The sequence below is a fragment of the Mixophyes fleayi genome, chromosome 5 (genome assembly GCF_038048845.1).
Source record: "Mixophyes fleayi isolate aMixFle1 chromosome 5, aMixFle1.hap1, whole genome shotgun sequence".
Lineage (NCBI taxonomy): Eukaryota > Metazoa > Chordata > Amphibia > Anura > Limnodynastidae > Mixophyes > Mixophyes fleayi.
The window spans coordinates 110,250,160-110,265,268 of NC_134406.1; the positions used below are offsets into that span (position 1 = coordinate 110,250,160).

The following is a 15,109-nucleotide window of genomic DNA, read 5'->3' on the forward strand; positions in this document are numbered from 1 at the left end:
TTTGTTGCGCTGGAGCCTTGCACTTCAAATTTATGATTTTGACATAATTCACAAGCAAGGAAAGGCTCACAGCAATGCGGATGGACTTTCTCAGCAAGAAGAGCCAGAACCTCTGGATCACCTCCGGCAACCCTAGGATACTGCAGACTGGGAGCCAAATCTTTGGACATGGCACCCTGGTTGCCACATGGACAAGGGGGGGGAGGGGTGTGACTGGATCACTATTAAATAACTTTTGGTAAAAATTTATTTAAAGCAAATAGCGCAGGGCACTTATTTATGTAATTGCACGTGCACTTATTTTTTGATATTGTGAGATAGGAAATCGTTATTTCTGAGACCAGGGGAAGAAATTTGTCTCTTGTTTAACCTTGCTATAGGATATTCCTATTTCTCATGTATATATCTGATACAATGAGCCTGTGTTTACCAGGCCTTTGTTATATTGTGATGTGGGGAAGTAGCTTGTTTTGGGGTTTTTTGTTGTTCTGTGGGAATGGGTATTCGGCGACTGTCTGAAGTATTCATGCCAGTCAGACCTTTTGAAATAAGATCCAGGAAATCACAGCAAGGGTTTTCAGAATTTCATAGCTGAGTATAAATATTAGTGGCTTTGCAATACATGTAAATCTATGTTTGTGTAAATAGAGTATATACTGATGCTAAAAATAGCATCTGTCTGAAAGGTATAAATGTACTGACTTGTACACTGAAATGTATCATTCTGATGTTCCATCTGACATGACCACTGATACCTTAAATCAGTGGCACTGTCCTTGTCAGGACACTTGAGCAATAAACATCACTCTGCTTCAAAGACCTGCTTGACAACTTCTTCAATTTTACTGTAATCCTGTGACCTGCCGATTAGACCCTAAAATCTAATCAGTTCTCTGGCTGATTCTGAGGTTTGGACCCAAGCTTTTCCAGTACCACCGCTCTGCCTGCTACCTGCAGCTCTGGTCAGTGTGATAGGCCAGGGAGGATCCATCTACAGCAACCCGGATCCATAGTAAGAGGTCCAGAGTTACCAGCCCAAGTGTACCAGCACAGGAGTACACTAGCAGTGACAGTTAACCAGAAGGAACGTGGTTCTGAGCGCCATAAAGGAGTTCAGTGGTGGCAGCATTATAAGCCCCTCCTACTGCGGCAAGAGGGCGCATTTGGGATAACGAAAGGGAATGGTGGCAAAGTAAGCCCAGCCGGTTCCCAGCAGCAACAGACAGGGTGGCATAGGCGGTCCATCCTGTCACACACTGCTATCCCTGTTTCTGTGTGACCAACGGCACTGACTGGAGAGTAACAAGATCAATGTGACTGGAGATTGGAGAGTGACAAAAACACTATCACCCCTCCTGTTTCAGTGTGAGTTATGGTTCAGTACAATGTCACTGGAGACTGCCAAGAACGCTGTTACCCCTTCTGTGTCTGTCTGTGAAATGGCGCTGGATCTACGTGGAGGACGGTACTTATAGAATCCAAACCTTGCAAAATCCGCTGACGCATCAATGACGTTTTGCCTCGTTTTCAGTTCCAAGGGTGTGTGAAAGTACCGAGCCGACTCCGCTCGGTACTCGAATCTGCTAGGTTTGGGTGGGCTCGGTTTTCAGAAAACCGAGCCCGAGCATCTCTAATATGTGCATACACACACATAGATAGATACATGCATACATACATACATGCATACATATGGGTTGGTTTTCTGAATAGGATTTTTTTCATATCCCAAATGAGGCTTAGAGTTGGATGTATGTAAATTTTGTGTGCAAAATACACATTTTCTTACCTCTTCTAGCTGCTTCTGATTGGCTGATTGTGTATAGACCCTACCAACTGATTTCATTGGTAGCTATATTATATTAACTTGAAGAGATTTATTCACATTTATTTAATTGCATTTCTATTTTTACTATTTCTATTTAATTTTATTTTGTATTAAAAATTAGCTCTTTTCATCTTGAAATGCATCTGACTGAACATATGCATGTAAATATGCTTTTTTATATGTTCAGAACACAAGTGCGTTCACCTCTAAATGAACCACAGTGCCTGCAAACTCTCTGGGCCTGAGTCATTAAGGAAAGTAAGGCAAAAAAAAGGAGTAAATGTTCTCTGGAACAAACCATTTTACAATGCAAGGGGTGCAAATTAGTTTATTATTTTGCTTATAAGTTAATTACTGTCTGTTTTTTAATGTAGCACACAAATACTTGATAACTTTATGTTTAGACTGAAATTTAAAGTTGATCTACGACATGCTCTATCCCAACTATAAATCTGTCCCCACATTTTAAAATTACCTCCCCCTCCAATGCAACATGGTTTTGCCCGGGTGCAAGGTTACTCCTTTTTTATGCTTTGCTCTCCTTAATGACTCAGGCCCACTATGTATATGTATAGTATATACGTAGTATATTTATTAATAGACAGAAGCATTGTTTTTCTTCCTGGTTTCTGGAATATTCTAGATGGGATTTTAGACATTTTATACACATACTTTAAAAATATATATCAATTTGCATGGAGGTATTACTGCAACCAAAAGACCGAAGAGCCGTGGACACCATTACCACAGTGGTAAAATCTGATGGAAAAAATGTGGGAGATATATTTGGTATTACACAACAAATAACTTTTGAAATCACTTTTATAAAAAGCCCAATAAAAATAACTGGGAAGACACCTGTGACCAAGCAGAAATTCTGAACTTGAAGAATATTAATCTAAACAAGAGAAGGCAGAATACGCTTGGTAGGGTTGTCCAATAGTGGAGAAGCTCTTTTAATCGCAGAGCACATGGTCTTTGTGCCATTTTCTTTTGTCAAATAGGACATGCTGACACTGTAGCTGCCAATTGTTCATAATTTTGAAAGTCTGTCCTAGGCTTTAAAGATTTGGGACTGAAAATATCTCTATATTTCAGTATTAACCAAGAACAGCATAAAACTTGTGTGTTGGGACAATGAACACCCTGAATTCTTAGTAAGTGGAGGGAAGAGAACCAGAGACAGCACCTCACGTACAATGACATTAGATGTGCACCATCATCTTCTTATTGACTGCTAGTGGTAGCCAAATAGAAGCTGGTGGCACAATCCACATGTCATGCCATGCATAATCTGTCCTACCTTCCGGATTGCTGGACTCAGTTGCGTTTATCCAGTAGAGTTTCCAATGATATGATATAGCCTCTGTGTTATTGCAGTCTGAGCAAGTGGCATGCATAGAAAATTGTTTGTTCCAGTTAACAGAAGACCCTTTACAGTCAATACAATTAATTTCAATCAACCTAAAAATAAAATAAAGAATGATATAGGTCAGATTATGATGGGAAAAAAATGATCAAAAACAACATAAAAGTTGTTAAAATAAACAAATGAATTCACTATACATATACAATAAAAAGTAATGTAGATCTGTCATATTATTATGAATATCCAATAAAGCAATTAGTTTGCGGGGATGGGAAAGTATAGAGTAGACAAACTACTGGCATTATGGCGGACCTATAACAATTATACTTTGCTAATGTACTGTATATGATAATGTACCCTATAATATAAAATATCAAATCACCTAAGAATTGGATGACCATAGAAAAGAACAAGAAGTGCTTTTCTACAGACAATGGAACTACTCAATTACTTCATATATCCATAATAATTTACTGCAGGTAGAAAGTTAAGTTTACATGTAGTTGTAATCTTTTTACTTGTTCATTCGTTTTGTCTTTAATTTATAAAACATACCACTATCGATCCCCCCCACCTGACTTTCAGATTCCAGACCAGAATAGTAGCTATAGGTACTGATCATATAACTATCACTCTGAGTGGATACACTAGGTCATCATTATATTAAGATATAAAGGCCCCATACGGCTGTATGGTACAGTGCCGTAGCTAGACATTTTGGTGCCCTGGGCGAGACAGGGCACCGGCGTCCCCCATCTAAGTGGGAGTGGCATTTGACAAGTGGGTGTGGCCAACCTAATGTGTGGTGGGGGTGGTGAAGTAAATTTTGCAATTGTCTGGGGCACTCAGCCTCAGTGGAACCCAATAGTCTTAGGGATAAATGTATTAACCTGTGCTTTTTGCAAGACGCCGATTGTCAGCGACTTTGCAGGGGAAATTTAAAGCGGCAATAGCTTTAAAAGCAAGTTTTGCCTTTAAAGCCATAGCTGCTTTAAATTTCCCCTGCAAAGTCACCGAATATCGGCGCAGGTTAATACATTTACCCCTCTCTCCTCTCATCCTGCTTTTAAAACATGTTTTCCTACACAGTACCAGCTAATTAGCTGTTCAATCTCTGGTCTATAGCAGCTCAGCTTCCTGTCCTATCTGGTACCAAGCAGAGAGAATCAATTTCAACAGTCCAAAAATATGCTCAGCTTGTCACCAGATAGGGCTCAACTTTGTATGGCTGGCCGATTAGGGTTTAGCATGTTATTATATGTACTAGATAAGTCTGTACTTTGTATACTTAGCACCAGTTGTGGAATATTATACTTGTCATCAGATATGGCTAAGCATATTGCACTTGCCACTGATATGCCTCTTTATAGTATACTTCTAAATATTGCTCAATTTTGTTAAACTTCAGTACATCATACTTTGCCCCACATATGGCTTCCAAGCTTGGCACCAGATATTGCTAAGCATATTATAATTGGCATATTATACTTTGCACCACATATGGCTTAGCATATAATACTTTGCATGTCAATGTGTATACTTGTATAAAATGTATACTTGGCTACAGATTTTTTCAGCTTTATTTATGTGACACCAGACATGACTCAGTATGTTATAATTGGAGCCAGATATGATTTATCTTTATATGTTTGGCACCACATGTGGGATATACTCCACCAGGTATAGCTGAAATAAAAGTGGTTCCCAGACTGATAAGTGGCACCTAGATTCTAGACACATATGTCAAGTACTGCTTATAATGTAAGTACCTCCAGGACTTGACCGGCCAAATGTTTACTGGACTGGAAGCTGCTATAATGCCAGGGGAAACTTGCAGGCATCATGTAAAGCAGGAGCTGCTAATCACTTTTTTTGAAATGCAGCAACGGAACGAGGACAGCGCAGAGTTAAAAAAAAAAATGTGAAAAAGGGCACATCTGTGTAATGTGTTGACTGCGCAGTGGGGTCTGTATAATGAAGCTAACAATGTGTTATGGCAGTTGGCTTATCCAATATAGCTTGTAATGACTTCAGTGTGGTCAGAGAAATGGGAAAGAGCCGTTAGTCCAACATTCACCCCGTAGGATTTCTGCCCATTACCCCACTTTGTACAAAACCAGCTTTTAAGCATACCTGGAATAGCTTGGTGCTTCTGCCCGCAGTGGAACAAGCAGGAAGTTCGGCATTTGAATGCCGAACTTCCTGCTTTCGGTGGAATGATGCGTTCCACTGCGGGCAGAAGCGCCAAGCTATTCCAGGTATTGAAGCTATATTGATGCCGGGAATCGATTGTTGCTTGTAGGGGAACTGGATTAGAGCCGCGATTTGTCTGGGCACAGAGGCAGGTATCGGGCGGCTGCGCCCCCTTGGGCTTGCGCCCAGGGCGGTCGCACCGCCCGCACCACCGTCGTTACGGCTCTGGTATGGTATCATGTGTTTATGGTTGTATAGGAGTTTTAACCTTCTAAATTGGGGTACAGTATATGATTGAAATTGCATTTATTCTTGTTTTACTAGGAAGGATTTTTTTTCTTAATATTCAGCAGAGGTGGACCTAACCATTCTGTTGCCTATGGAACATAAATAGTGTCCATATCACCACTTACACAAACTAAAAACACAAACATTTTTATTGTTACTTTTATCTACAAGACAAAAAATATTTCCTCAATGAAATCATCCTGAGAAAACAATGTCAGTCTATTTGATTATATGGCCACTACTGTAAACAAACTGGCATCAAAACACTGCATTTTTGTAGCAGTTGCATACATACCTAAGGTTTGTGTTGGGACTGATGGACAAAAACGTTTCAGCATTTAAGGATTTGCGATCTCCACTGGACACACTTAAAGTAAAATGAAACTGATCGTATTTCTCATTGAGCAGAGCAGTTTGAAAAGAAACAATTGCATCTCCGCTCTGAAGTGGGTTACTCACATTTGAGTCAAAGCATACATTTTCGTGTATAGTTGTCACTGGAGCACAATTCCAATGGAAGCTTGAAAAATAATTTAAAACCTGATTAAAGCAGACTAATAATAGATTAAAGACATAATAAATATAGACTGGCCTTAAAATAGGCATGTTGTAAAGGGGTGTCACAACAAAACCCACTTGGGCATGATTGACATATGGACATGAAAGGGTTAATTTAAACAAAAACACCTGTTCTGTCTAAAAATTGCTAAAATTCCCCAAAACTGTATCTCACATTCATTATAAACACCTAATCCTACTACTACTAAGGGCTAGATTTACTAAGCTGCGGGTTTGAAAAAGTGGGGATGTTGCCTATAGCAACCAATCAGATTCTAGCTGTCATTTTGTAGAAGGTACTAAATAAATGAAAGCTAGAATCTGATTGGTTGCTATAGGCAACATCCCCACTTTTTCAAACCCGCAGCTTAGTAAATCTAGCCCTAAGTGTCAATTCAAGAATTGACACTCTTAGGAAGTCTTAAATTGCTCCCTGATTGATCTCTAGATGGTATCACAACCTAAATTAATCAGGGTTATTGTAAACAAAACAAAAATGAACTATAAAAATCTAGCATTATAAAATGAAATGACATGTTAATTATTTAGTAAAACAAATACAGAACATTATTAAATATGACAGTACATTGGCAAACAGACATATAAATTCTAACCAATTTATTTGAAATAAAACAGGAAAAACAATATATATATTATACTTTTCAGGTAATCTGTCACCTGAGGGAAGGATAGAAAGTGAACAGTTCCTTAGTAGGTGCCTGACCCCCAAAACCTGACAATTTCTAAGGTCATTTCATCACTTTTTATATCTTGTTCTTTCTTGCCCAAAATCCCAGCTAGTCCATTTCACGACCATTGCTGTAAGTATCCGGCAGCCTTTCAGCATTTGGAATTATGATTACCTTTCAGGGTCTGAGATTGCATTCCATTTTGATTCAGTATTAATATGAACTTATGTATTGACTAGCACGAACCTGTCTTTCTAATGTTCTGCTAGCTACATGAAATTCAAATGCTGATGTTCTTTGAATTATCTGTGGTCCATCAAGAATATGAACTGTGTATTTGTATGTATATACACTATATGGACAAAGGTATTTGGCCACATTTGTTAATTATTGAATTGAAGTGTTTCAATCAGACCTGTTGCCAGAGGTGTATAAAATCAAGCACCTAGCCATGCAGTCTTCATTTGCAAACATTTGTGACACAAAATGGGTTGTTCTGAAGAGCTCAATGACTTCAAGCATTGTACTGTGATAGGATGCCACCTTAGCAATAAGGTGGTTCGTGAAATTTCATCCCTGCTGGATATTCCACGATCAACTGTAAGTAAGTGATATTATTAGAAAGTGTAAGCGTTTAGGAACAACAGCAACTCAACCACAAAGTGGAAGACCATGTAAAATCACAGAGCAGTGTCAACGACTTCTAAGGCTATCTCCTGATTCCATAGCTGAAGAGTTCTGAACTTCCACAGGCATTAATGTAAGCACAAAAACTGTGCAACGAGAGGTTAATGGAATAGGTTTCCATGGCCGAGCAGCTGCAAGCAAGCCTCACATCACCAATAACAATGCCAAGCGTGGTATAAAGCACACAGACACAGGACTGTGGAGCAGTGGAAACGTGTTCTGTAGATTGACGAATCACGCTTCTCTGTTTGGCAGTCGGATGCGCGATTCTGTGTTTGGCAATGCCAGGAGACCATTACCTGTCTGACTGCATTATGCCAACTGTGAAGTTTGGTGGAGGAGGGATAATGGTATGGGGCTGTTTTTTAGGGTTTGCGCTAGACAACTCAACTCCAGTGAAGGGAAATCTTAATGCTTTAGCATACCAACTAATTTTGGACAATGCTATGCTTCCAAATTTGTGGCAACATTTTGGGGAAGGCCCTTTTGTATTCCAACATGACTGTGCCCCAGTGCACAAAGCAAGGACTATAAAGACATGGTTTGATGAGTTTGGTGTGAAAGAGCTTGACTGGCACGCACAGAGACTTGACCTCGACCCCATCGAACACCTTTGGGATGAAGTGGAAGGGAGATTGCATGCTGGGCCTTCTCGTCCAACATCCGTGCCTGACCTCATAAATGCTCTACAGAATGAATGGGTATATATTCCCACAGAAACACTCCAACATGTTCTGGAAAGCATTCCAAAAAGAGTGGAAGCTGTCATCGCTGCAAAAGGGGGAAAAGTATTGTCGAAGTCAGCAAATTGGATAAAGTCATTTCAATTAAAGTCTAGCAAACTTGGTTGTCTTTGTCTGAAAAGATGCGTACGGTACGCTATGTCGTACAAGGGCACGCTATGGCGTGAAAGGGCGTACGCATCCACTACACGTGGCAGCAACAGTAATTGGTCTTTTACCATACATTTGCACAAACACGCATACTTATAAAATAGTACACATTATTGGTAGTTGCAACACATAGTCAGTTATGTCGAAATATAGTAGTATTTATATGTTATATCAGAGTTACATGCATATTAGTGAAATACACAGAACGGGTTAAAGGAATAACATCATGAGTGGTATCATAATGAACCTTGTTACATATCCTACTGTTTGGTGCGCTCTGCGAAGGAATCGCAGAGTGCATACGCAAGTTATGAATGATAGGGAATTATGAACTACTTAAGAGTAAGGAATTCTGGCGGGAAGAGCAGAGCATACCCCCTGCAGAGATGACCCCCTCCTTTGGATTCCTTAGGATGAACCAGCCAATGATTGACGACCCCTTGGACATTCCTGAGACCCGGACCAATAGATGCAAGCCATACCATCTTCATTGTATTACTGTACTTGATTGTGTATATAAGCAGCAGCTTGTGATCCAGAGTGCAGACTTCTTGTCCCCAGACTTCAGGATTGAATGACTGCACTGGATCCAGAGCGCCTGCGTTAAGTAACGGCTGTATTTACTATTACATCGCTTGAGCATATTTTTTTTCAACTTATTGCGAATAAATCTTTGTGCGTTGGAAACACAAATCGAGGTTCGACAATCGTTATTGGTTAGCGACAATACGCACATTACAATTTGGGGGCTCGTGAGCTTTGGAGGTTTCGTTGCCGATGATACGCAAGACCAACGGATTTCGGTTCCTCAACAAAGGGTGGAGACGCGTCATAAACGGGTAAGAACGCATGGTGTTCAAAACCTGAATTTTACTCTGTGTTGCGAAACCGAATGTCCGTTTTGCATTATCTAGGGCACGCTAACTAGAACCTAGGGACAAAAGAGAAAACTGTTTCTTTTTTTCTGTCATTGTGCGTTTTAACTGTATTGCATTGTTTAGCGTATGTGTACTTCCTGCTGTGCGTACGCGAACTTCCGGTAAACTTGCCACGTGGTTAAACAATCGTGTTGATAGTTATTATACATGCATAGTATAATTACTTGTGAAAGCCTCTGAGACATTATTACTATTGTTGGGAACTTTTGATTTTCTGCGCAGAAAAGGTGTATAGTGTGTGATGTTGTAACGTAGATACACTGTTTTATTGTTGAGGTGCTCAGTTGCTGTCTGACGAGGCGGATTGCCCAACTGAAGGACGGTATACAGGGCAGGTATACCGAATGCGAAAACTGGGTTTTCGCAAAGCGCTACCAATAGATCGCAAGGTTTGCTAATAATTAGTATTGGTAGGCAGTGCGATCCGGTCGCACCGTTAGTGCGAATTGGTGAAGCAGCTAGGAGGAATTATACTGGAAAGGCAGGTTGATTGTATCGACTTTGCGCTCCCAGCGATAATAAACTCAGCAGATTTTGTGGTTTAGCCAGGGTATCGAGGAGCTGATAGCCCTTGGGGCCCACAGTGATATTTCTGTATTAGGGATCCTCGCCAGGGGCGAGAAAAGCGAGTGAACGCGGCTAAAGGAAATACGTTCACCGAGGATTATAGATCTCTAGCGGTGAGTATAGCAACAGAGTTGAAATTATTAGGTGGAAAGAACAGAGCATTGCGGTGTGTCTGTATTTCACATTTGGCCGGAAGGAACAGAGCATTGCGGTGTGTCTGTGTTCCGGGTAGAAGGTATATTGTTCAACATGGGTGCTAAGCATACGCTAGAGATGGTCAGTGCACTGCCTAAGGAAGGCCCTATTGGTTCAGCGAGGTTTCTCATGTGTAAGAAGTATGGTGCATATGCAACTGTGTATTGTGACACGTGGGTCGGGATGACCAAAGCTTGTGATAGGCCTTTCCCAACAATAGGGAGTTTTAATGCAGAGGTACTGAATACTGTAAAAGATAAAATATGGTTGATCAAGTCAACGAAAAAGAGAAATAGACATAATGATTGTTTAAAATTGTGGCAAATGGAAGGTAACACGTGGCAGAGCAGCGAATGCAAACCGGAAATAGGCGTGGCGAAAAGCGCGCGCAAGGCGGATGTAACCATTGAGAAGCGTGGCGAACTCAGCGCAAGCGCGCCCCCGCCACCTTATGTGGCGGGAGGGGTAAGTACAGCCGTTGTTAAAACTGAAAATAGAAAAATTACTAAGTTGTACCCTGTTTTAAATCAGTTTCAATCAAGTGTATCTGAAAACGAAGATGAACCCACTGTGATTTCGGCCATTGCCCATGCTGTTAATGTACTAGAGGCTCAGCGCAAGTATGAGAAAATGGCTGAGATAGGTGAGAGTAGCGTGATCACTAGGAGTGAAAGTGTTCTAAATCTAGGGCCTGTAAATCCTGTAGCGTCCCCTGAAGTTAGTGTACCAGAGGGTGTGTTCCCGGTCCGCACAATATCAGTTCCCAATGGGAAACCGGATAAGGATGGTGTAGTTCCTTTAAGAAATGTTACAATGCATTGTCCCTGGACTAGATCAGAATTACGTTCCATTATGACTGAATTCCCAGATCCTAGAAAAGAGTTAGCTAAATGTCAAAAATTTGTTAAAAACTTAGGGAATGCTCATGAACCAACCAGTAAGGATTGGCGGGTAGTGTTGAGGGCGTGTCTTCCTCCCAATACTAACATACAAAAATTTATTAGAGATTGTTTGTTGGAGGAAGATGACACCCTGACTGATGAGATTAACCAACGGAATATAGAACAAATTGTCAAACACTTAGCCATCTGTTTTCCAGTAGTAGTAAATTGGAGTAAGATTTTCACCATCAAACAAAAAGATAGTGAAACTGCCTCAGATTACTTTGCTAGAGCTATAACAGCGATTGCACGATTTACTGGGATATCCAACATAAGTGAGGACCCACACCACAGAGAGGTAGCTGTAGGGGTACTGATGGATGGCCTTAGGGAAAATTTAAAGACGAGAGTACAAACCACATTACCTAATTGGAGAGGCGTCACGGTAGACTTCCTTAGGGAGTCTGCTGTGGAGCATGACAAGAACCTTTTTAGAAAAAGGGAAGAGAAAAGTGATAGGTTAATGACGGTAAGTATACATCATCATCATCATCACCATTTATTTATATAGCGCCACTGATTCCGCAGCGCTGTATATAGGCTCTAGAAGGGGTGCATACACGACCACCAGCATACAACCCATATAACAGGAAACCTAAAGTGATCAGGTGTTTCAACTGTAACGAGGAAGGACATTACGTTAGAGATTGTAATAAAGAAAGACTCAATACACATAAGGGTGGGTCACATAGATATCCTCCAAGAAAGGATTCACATAGACTAGAAGACTCACATCTACCCGCGCATATTACGGCAGCAAATGCTGCGCGGGAAATCACTAGTCAGCGCTAGGGGTCAGGTCATACCTGTAGTCTACAGCCAGTGAGGTTAACTGAGAGTCAGAGTGAAGAACCAACAATGATAGTTGACATAGCTGGCAGGAAACAAACTTTTCTTGTAGATACAGGGGCGGCCCGATCTGTGATAACCTCTCCTTTCAATCTACAGGTGACCAGCAAAACTATTCCAGCTATGGGGGTGACGGGAAAAGTGTTACATTATCCTCTAACTAAACCCGCCGAAGTTACTATCGGGCCTCTGCATACTAAGCATTCGTTTCTCTTGGCTGCAGCGGCTCCTACTAACTTGCTAGGGAGAGACTTGTTATGTAAAATGGGATGTGTCATATACTGTACTTCAGATGGTGTGTTCCTAGATATACCCGAGAAGGTTGCACATGAGGTACAGGACATATTGGACACCCCTCCAAGGTTAATGTTACACTCTCCTGTTATAGAACAAAGTCCATCTCAAGTAAAGGGGATGTTGCTGGAAATACCAGGTTCCCTATGGACCAGAGATGGACAGGACACTGGACTGATGGCAAACGTAGCCCCTGTCATGGTCAATCTAAAAAGTGGTAGGATAGCCCCAAAAATCCCACAGTATCCATTAAAACCGGAGGTGGAACTAGGGGTATATCCTGTTATTGAGAGGCTGTTACAACAAGGGATTTTAATTCGTACAGCCAGTACAGCAAATAGTCCCATTTTCCCTGTGAAGAAGAGTGGGGGGAGGGGCTATAGATTAGTCCAGGACTTAAGGGGAATTAACAAAGTTGTTGAGAGCCAATTCCCCGTAGTGCCGAATCCAGCTGTCATCCTCATGCAGATTCCACCGTCTGCCAGTCATTTTACTGTCATTGATCTATGTTCTGCTTTCTTTTCAGTCCCTCTTCACCCTGACTGCCAATACCTTTTTGCATTCTCCTACAGGGGAGTACAATACACATGGACCAGACTACCCCAGGGGTTCATTGACAGCCCCAGTATTTTCTCCCAAGCCTTACATGACTGTTTGCAATCCTTTCAACCCCACAATGGGTCTGTTCTAATTCAATATGTGGACGATTTGTTGTTGTGCTCTGATTCTTTTATGTCATGTTTACATGATACTAAATTGTTGTTGCTTCATCTTTCACAAACAGGGCACAAGGTGGCAAAGGATAAATTACAGCCATGTCAGACTAAGGTCAAATACTTAGGACACTGCCTCACTAAGGGGCTAAGACACCTGACAACCGACAGAATTGAGGCCATACAACACATGACCCTGCCGCAGAGCCAGAAGCAGATTCGTACTTTCTTGGGGATGTGTGGATACTGTAGGTCCTGGATCCCAGGTTTTTCTATTCTGGCATTACCATTGCAGGAGCTAGTCTCTTCCTCAAAACCAGAACGTGTCATACACACAGAAGAGTCGGAGCAAGCGTTCTTTAATCTTAAAGATAGTCTGACAAAAGCACCTGCATTGGGAATACCTGATTATGAAAAGCCTTTTGAGCTATTTTGTACAGAAGCTGATGGCTGTGCAGCGGGTGTCCTCACACAGAAACATGGTGACGCTAGCAGACCGGTAGCATACTACAGTGCACAATTAGACAATGTGGCAAGGTCACTCCCAACATGTCTCAGAAGTGTAGCAGCAACGGCCCTTCTAGTAAGTAAGAGCGAGGATGTAGTATTAGGACATAATTCAACCATCTATACACCCCATGCTGTATCAGCTCTGTTAAATTCAGCCCAAACCAGACATGTTTCTTCAGCTAGATTCACAAAGTGGGAACTAGCCCTGATGGCACCCTCAAACATCACCATCAAACGATGTAGCACCCTAAATCCAGCTACATACCTTCCGTATGTGTCTCAAGAGACACAAAGGGTGGGAGGTGAGGAGACCCTGGTTGATGATGAGTTAGGCAAGAATACTGACACGCATGACTGTATGGAACACCTGAATCAGACCTTTACTGCAAGGCCCGACATACGTGACACCCCCTTAGAAAATGTAGATTTTACGTTTTATACAGACGGAAGTTGCCATAGACAGACAGAGACAGGAGAGCTATGTACTGGTTACGCTGTTGTAGACGATCAGGATGTGGTAGAAGCTGAACCCCTTGGTCCACCTCACTCAGCCCAGGTGGCGGAACTAGTAGCACTAAGGAGAGCGTGTGAATTGGCAGAGGGTAAATCAGCCAACATATATACTGACTCTAGGTACGCCTTCGGGGTAGTGCATGATTTTGGGGCCCTTTGGCGTCTTAGAAACTTTACGACAGCAGCAGGTACACCAGTGGCACACTCACAACACATAAAAGGACTTCTGACAGCGATACAGTTACCCAGAACAGTAGCCGTCATAAAGTGCAAAGCCCATACCTTTGAAGAAGACCCAGTGTCATTGGGCAACAACAGGGCAGACGAAGCTGCTAAATGGGCAGCAGGGCAACCTATGACTGTATCGACCGAGACTATGATGGTTTTTCAGACATTAGACACGCAGAAATTAATTGAAATGCAAGATTTGTGTTCCCTGCAGGAGAAGGCGGTCTGGAAGGCGAAGGGATGTGGTCAAGAGTCCTCAGGACTCTGGAGGGATGGACAAGGTAAGCCTGTAGCTCCCCGAACATACTATCCAAGCCTGGCTGAAGCAGCACACGGCCTGACTCACCTGGGTAAAGAAGGTATGTGCAAACTGGTGAGAGCATACTGGTGTGCTCCCGGATTTTCCTCTCAAGCTGGTAAGAAAGCAATGTCATGTCTTACTTGTTTGAGGAAAAATGTTGGGAAAACTATTCCAACTGAGCCATCCCACATCCCTCCTACAGACGGACCTTTTCAGGTAATACAAATTGACTATATCCAACTACCACCGTGCAGGAATCTAAAGTATGTGTTAGTGTGTATTGATGTGTTTTCCGGTTGGGTAGAAGCATATCCGGCAGCCACTAATACTGCTGTGTTCACTGCAAAGAAAATTGTACAAGACTTTGTGTGTAGGTTCGGTATCCCTAGAATCATTGAAAGTGATAGGGGTACCCATTTTACTGGTGATGTCTTCCAAAATATGTGTAAACTCATGGGAATCAGTAGCAGACTTCACACCCCTTACCGACCACAAGCCAGTGGTAAGGTGGAGAGAGTAAACGGTACTATCAAGAACAAACTAGGTAAGATAATGGCT

General features: G+C 41.8%; 1 protein-coding gene across 1 annotated transcript in view; it reads right to left on the reverse strand.

The window, feature by feature from the left end:
* Positions 1–15,109, reverse strand: part of PKD1L1 (polycystin 1 like 1, transient receptor potential channel interacting) — a 197,653-nt gene that overhangs the window by 136,676 nt on the left and 45,868 nt on the right. Inside the window, exons 9-10 of the mRNA XM_075214369.1 lie at positions 5,971–6,195; positions 3,129–3,289 (exon numbers count right to left, since the gene is read on the reverse strand). Of these exons, the coding sequence (XP_075070470.1) occupies positions 3,129–3,289; positions 5,971–6,195 (386 nt within the window). The remainder of the gene's footprint in view (positions 1–3,128; positions 3,290–5,970; positions 6,196–15,109) is intronic.